The following is a 6,848-nucleotide window of genomic DNA, read 5'->3' as shown; positions in this document are numbered from 1 at the left end:
CTTCGTTTGAGCGGGAAAACAGCTAAGGAATAGCAGGCTCATTAAATGCTTGATAAGAGGAGCATCCGGTCACCATCACTGTACTTATCCGGCTATGCATTAATGAAGGAAGACATCACACCGTTGGGGGTCAGACACGTGTCTGACCTTCCCGAGAGATCACAATTACCGTCGGATAACATGAGGGACACTCCTCTTAGAGATAAGGGCATGTCATTATATAAGGGAGAGAAAGGATAAGGCAAAGGCAGGTATGATCTCCGGCCAACTTCTCATTTACTACTCTCATTTACTCTCATAAAAATCCAACCAACATTCCTCGTATTTACTACACATAACTCACATAACTCATTAATTAGATTCACACCAAGATAGGAACTTTCCGGTGAATACCTTCATCGGAAAATACTCCTTACCTCATCCGGCAAGTTTACTTACTCTCACGCCGGAGCTTGGTCACGGATCCCCCTCCCGGGGTCCCCGTGGCGAGGCTAACGGTTTATTCTTTTGTAGCAAGCAAGGACAAGAGCTCTCAACGTCACCGAAGATCCAGCTAACGTCATCCGGAGGTTGGGTATTCGAGACCTTTGCCTCTAGATTCGTTTAACTCGTTGATTTCTGCCAACTTATTACCTTAACTTCTGACTTGATGGAGAGGCTCACCATATGTTTTATCGACTTTTTAAGAAACCCGTCTAAAATGTTGCATTACATGACTTCTATTGCCAAAGGCATTTGACCTAGCGCTAGCGGTATTAAAGCGGTGTGTAAAATGGTGTCATTTTCTCGGAGGTCGAGGGTTTGAATCTCGTCTTGCACAAAGATATAGAGTTAGAAATTGATTAGTTTTAAATTTAAGAAAAAAAAGCATGAGTTTAGCTATGACCAAGTCTAAGGGGCTGTTTGTTTACTTCTTAATGAGGCTCTTAATGGTTCAGACCTCTTACTGGTTCAACACTTAGTGGTTCAGACTGTTTGTTTCGCGAGCAGATGTCTGAATGGTTCAGACATTTGCCTCTGAATGGTTAATTATTATACTGAGTCTGAATGGTTAAGCTCTCTAATCTGAATTGATCAGACATTTACCTCTGAACGGTTAAGCATTATACTGGCTCTTAATGGTTCAGACCTCTTACTGGTTTAGCGTTTAACCATTCAGAAGTTGTCAAACAGCCCCTAAAACATATAAAAAAGGTAAATAGCATTAGTGATTTAGAAAGCGGTTAGAACTCTACTAGCTCCCAAGGGGTGGAGCCATGTAAGACGCAAGCAATCCTCAATCTTACATTTTAACCTTTGAAAGTGATTTGAACTTGTACATACATGCATACGTATACGCATGCAAGTACGTCCCCTTTCATTCCAAACTAACAAACAATTTAATACACTTTCAATCTTCCAACTACACTCTCTCTAGTTTGTTGGGGTTCATTTACTCTCCCCCAACCCCTTTAAATCAATCCCCATCCACTCCATCCTCATCCTCATTCTCATCCTCGTCATGTCCTCCACCGGAGAACAACACCTCCTGTCCACCGAGATCGTCAACCGCGGCATCGAGTCATCTGGACCGGATGCCGGTTCCATGACTTTCTCGGTCAGAGTTCGTCGTAGGTTACCGGATTTTGTCCAATCCGTTAATCTGAAATATGTGAAACTTGGTTACCATTACTTGATTAACCACGCGATCTATTTGGCCACCGTGCCGGTGCTTGTTTTGGTGTTTGGTGCTGAGATTGGAAGCTTGAGCTGGGAGGAGATGTGGTGGAAGCTATGGCATACCACTGCTGGATATGATTTGTTCACTCTTTTGCTGTTTTTGGGTGTTTTTATATTTACCCTCTCGGTGTACTTCTTGTCTCGTCCTCGATCTGTTTATCTGATCGATTTCGCTTGCTTCAAACCGGCTGATGATTTGAAGGTCAGTTTGTTAACTCAATCTGTTCATCTGTATATTTCAGAAATCGAAATAATCCTATCAAAAAATAGAGAAGAAATAGCGACCATTTGTTATATTAGTGATAGTATAAGGACTAGTATTGTAACTTAGCTCTGATACCAAAATAAACCAGAAAATTGTGATTGTATTAGATTTATATGGCTTTTCAAAAATATTTTTTTAAACGAAACCTATTCAACTAAAAACCAGGGCAAATTACATACGGATAGCAAGTAAACGAGACAAAAATAAACCAGCAAACTTGTGATTGTGTTAGATTGTTAATGATGTAGGGTTACATGAGCAGGTTCTATACTATCACTAATATTAGTTAGGTGAGCAATAACTGAACTGTTAATTGAAATCGAACGGAAAACCGACAAAATCAAAACCGAGTTAACCAAAAATTGGTTACCTTTTTTTACCATCAGTTAAATGAAATTAATCGAACCAAACTGGACCATTTATATTTTCATACATTTCTAGCTTTATACATCCATTACTTTTATTTCATTTTATGTATTTATACATTCATTTCATATATTTATACATCCATTACATGTAATTCTAAGCAAAAATTTTAGCTCTTTTTGATTTGGTTATTAACCGAAATTAACGGAACCGAATCGAACCGAAAACTGACAAGTTAACCGAAAAAACCGAACCGATTAACCGATAACTTTGGTTACAGTTTCAGTTAATGCTAATAACCAAACCGAACTATGCACACCCCTAACTAACATAACTAACGATCGAAACACTATGAAATTCGCAGGTTACAAAAGACGAATTCATCGAATTAGCAAGAAAATCAGGAAAATTCGACGAAGCAAGTCTCGCATTCCAGAAAAAGATCCTGGAATCATCAGGTATAGGCGACGAAACATACGTTCCGAAATCAATATCATCTCCAGAAAACACAACAACAATGAAAGAAGGTAGAGCAGAGGCATCAATGGTGATATTCGGAGCTCTAGACGAGCTCTTCAACAAGACTCGCGTCCGTCCAAAGGACGTCGGAGTTCTTGTGGTAAACTGCAGCATATTCAACCCAACACCGTCACTATCCGCCATGATCATTAATCACTATAAAATGAGGGGGAACATTTTGAGTTTTAACTTGGGCGGGATGGGGTGTAGTGCGGGGATTATCGCAGTTGATTTAGCGCGCGATATGCTTCAGGCGAACCCGAATAATGTTGCGGTTGTTGTGAGTACGGAGATGGTGGGGTATAACTGGTATCCGGGGAAAGATCGGTCGATGTTGATACCGAATTGTTATATTCGGATGGGTTGCTCCGCCGTGTTATTGTCTAACCGCCGCCGTGACTACCGCCGTGCGAAGTATAGGCTTGAACATATTGTTCGGACGCATAAGGGAGCTGATGACCGGTATTTTAGGTACTCTTCCCTCCATTTGATTTTATATAAACTAGTGAAACTTTACGTGACGGGAATTCAGCTAGTGTCGGTTCAGTTTATGGTGTTGATGTTTGTTATGGCAATCGAAAGAAAAAACACAAAGATAGAGTCGTGATATGCTAAAAATTATATTGACACACGTATTGACACGTGTATTACATTGATTGAAAACTATTAAAACAAATATCGGTATTGGTTTTGATAATACTGATTCTGGTACCTATGTTGTAAGGCGTAATTAGTTTAGTTTGTCATGATACGGACACTCGTATAGCTTACGATATAACATATACCCTATTTTAAATGCAACTCTCTTGAGAATATGTATATTATGTATACTATAAGGGTTGTATGATTTAGTGAATATGATTCATCCACCCACAAAGTTAATATTTATATATTACGTATTTTTAATTCCTTTATTATTATACTTGTTAATTTTCATATTTTTCATTCGAAACTTTTTATCTTATATTAATTAATTGGTTATGGTTTTGTCTCTTTTTCAAAATTATTTAGAAAGTTGAATAAGATATCATCATATTTATAGTCTAAAACGGTTATATATCATGTATATATTTATGTTATAGGAGCGTATATCAAGAGGAAGACGAACAAAGGTTCAAAGGGTTGAAGATTAGTAAAGATCTAGTCGAGATAGGTGGTGATGCCCTAAAGACGAACATAACAACTTTGGGTCCATTAGTGTTACCATTATCCGAGCAACTGCTTTTCTTCGCGACACTTATGAAGAGGTACTTTTCCGGTACAAAAGTAAAAGGTAACACCGCTTCTAAAGGGGACACCTCTATCGGGACATCCTCTTCTTCTGGGACCAAACCGTACATCCCTGACTACAAACTAGCGTTTGAGCACTTCTGTGTCCATGCCGCTAGTAAAACAGTGGTCAATGAGCTCCAACGTAACCTTGGGCTAAGTGATGCCAACATGGAGCCATCTCGTGCCACCCTCCAACGCTTTGGGAACACCTCGAGCAGTAGTATTTGGTATGAGTTGGCATACCTTGAGGCGAAAGGACGGATCAAACGGGGCGACCGGATTTGGCAATTATCATTCGGGTCGGGTTTTAAATGCAATAGTGCGGTGTGGAAATCTGTCCGTAACATAAAGAAACCTTCAAGCAACAACCCTTGGCTTGATTGTCTAGAGAGGTATCCATTTGATGCACTTTCTTAGAATAGCCGGATCCACCCTCGAAGTTTCATATTATTACACTTTGGTACCTTGTATAAGTAAGTGGTTATAAGGTTCTTGCAAACTTCTCAATTTCCTATGTTGTGTTTTACTATAACTACTATTTATTCTGTGTTGTATCAACTCTTGTTTGGAATTTGTTTAAACAAATTCATCTTCTCTTTGCTTTAAACAAACGAACATAAACAAGTTCATTTCCTTAACAAATAAACACGAACATAAATATTGTTCGGTAAGTGTTTATGAACAATTTGTGAACACATATATTTCTCAACAAACGGACACGGACAAGGTTTTGTTCGTGTTCGTTCTGTTCATTCGTAGCCCTACACATGTTTATATTAACTTGTGCGTCAAACGAACAAAATTCTTTAGTAACCATTCAAATTTGGATGCACCTTTGTAATGAGATTGGACATACTATTGAAGGTGTTAGACGCACCGTTATAAAGGTTTAAACGGTACTCCTTATCCATTTATGTTTTAGACGTATAGTTATAATGAACATGTGAAAATGCATCAACTTTTTCTTGAAAAACATACATATACCAAGAGGATAAAGTTATGCATACATGTGAAAATGCATCAACTTTTTCTTGAAAAAACATACATATACCAAGAGGATAAAGTTATGCATTTTAATGATACAGTTTAAATAAAAACTATAATATATAGAAAGATAAATGAGATTAGAAAATCAGTGGAATTTATTTTTGGCTCAATAATGAAGGAGCTGCCTGTCGTGTTACTTAAACTGTTTATTGTCATTTCATAGGTATATTTTTTTTAACGGCCAATAAATCAAATCAATCCCGAGCACTCTCGGGACACTCACTAGACAAACGGAGTACTCCGAGACTAACCCGAGTCGTGCACCATCAATTCCGGGGAAAACCCGATAACCCACCCGCCCGTAGGTACGACGGTAAAATTACTGGTAAAACTCCTTTGGCTCAAGGATCGAACCCAGGTTTCTCTGGGTCTCCTATCAGTATCACTGCCCACCAGTGCCTCACTCATTTTTTGCACCAAATGAGAATTGAACTTGAGTTTTCAAAAAAGAACTCAAGTCCTCCTACCACTTGAGCTAGAGTTCATTGGCATTATATTACTTTTTTTTTATTAGCTATGAAATTCATGAAAATATTTTTTAGCTTTTTGTTTAATTTCTTTTTACGTATATTACTTTGGTTAGCTATGAAATTCATGAAAATATTTTTAGCTTTTTGTTTAATTTCTTTTTTATCTTATTTTCGGCAAGAAGAAAACATTGTTTGTTGAAAATCTCTTGTTTAATAGCTTTATTTGTTTTACCCATGACATCATATCCTAGTGTATCTTATGGGTGAGATAAGGATTTGAAATCTTTAAATCCTAGTTTGATTCCTATGAGAGAGTTTTTCCCAGGTTTATTAGATCCTGGTTCCGCTGGTGACAAGATAATACTCGGTCCATCAATGATCCAAATTACCATTCAAAAATAAAAATAAAAATAGCTTGCTCGTTTTGCCTTGGTTACTAATTGCATTCACTACTCAATTGGTACTTTGAGACGTTTAATAAATCTTCACATAATTTTGGTTTTTGTGTTTCGGTACTTGCACTTTAAATGATTGTTACTCTAATTTTTTGTGATGTATACTTGCTTTTAACTTTCGTTTTATATTATTCAAATTTACAAGGGAATAGAAAAATCAAGTAATTGAACAATAATCCAAGTATAAAATTGTGTCTAGTACCCACTTCCAAACCTGTTGGGTCCTCGTTACTCATCACCCAACTAATGTTTCGTAGGCCTGTAAATGAATCGAATGAACACGAACAGAGGCATGTTCATGTTTGTTTATTTAACTTTAATCGAACACAAATATGGACATATAATCGAACACATTTTTATGTTCATGTTCGTTTATTAAGAAAATTGTAATGTTCGTGTTCGTTTAAAACCTAAATGAACAGTTCACGAACGTAAAGAACATAAACAAACAAACAAACTTAAACGAGCATAATTTGATAAACAATAAACAACATAAATGAACATTATTTACTAACTATAAATAAACAGAAAGTAATTTTTTATATAAATTAGTGATTAATTACTATAAATAACCTTTTTTTTACTAGAAAGCCCAACTACAAATAAAAGTTCCTTTTATATTTAACATTTATATAAATATAACTACTTATGTATTTAATTGAAACAAACATAAACGGACGATGATAAACGAATATAAATGAACACAAATGAACGAACATAAATGGGTGTTCACGA

The 6,848-nt window shown here is 36.7% G+C and overlaps 1 protein-coding gene across 1 annotated transcript; it reads left to right on the top strand.

The window, feature by feature from the left end:
• Positions 1 to 1,423: 1,423 nt before the first annotated feature.
• On the top strand, positions 1,424 to 4,735 carry LOC110886259 (3-ketoacyl-CoA synthase 10). Its single transcript, XM_022134037.2, has 3 exons — positions 1,424 to 1,921; positions 2,715 to 3,340; positions 3,952 to 4,735. The coding sequence occupies exons 1-3, from the start codon at positions 1,502 to 1,504 to the stop codon at positions 4,556 to 4,558; spliced, it is 1,653 nt and encodes a 550-aa protein (XP_021989729.1). The 5' UTR covers positions 1,424 to 1,501; the 3' UTR covers positions 4,559 to 4,735.
• Positions 4,736 to 6,848: the final 2,113 nt, after the last annotated feature.

The sequence above is a fragment of the Helianthus annuus genome, chromosome 10 (assembly GCF_002127325.2).
Source record: "Helianthus annuus cultivar XRQ/B chromosome 10, HanXRQr2.0-SUNRISE, whole genome shotgun sequence".
NCBI lineage: Eukaryota > Viridiplantae > Streptophyta > Magnoliopsida > Asterales > Asteraceae > Helianthus > Helianthus annuus.
This window is presented reverse-complemented; position numbering and strand designations above follow the sequence as displayed.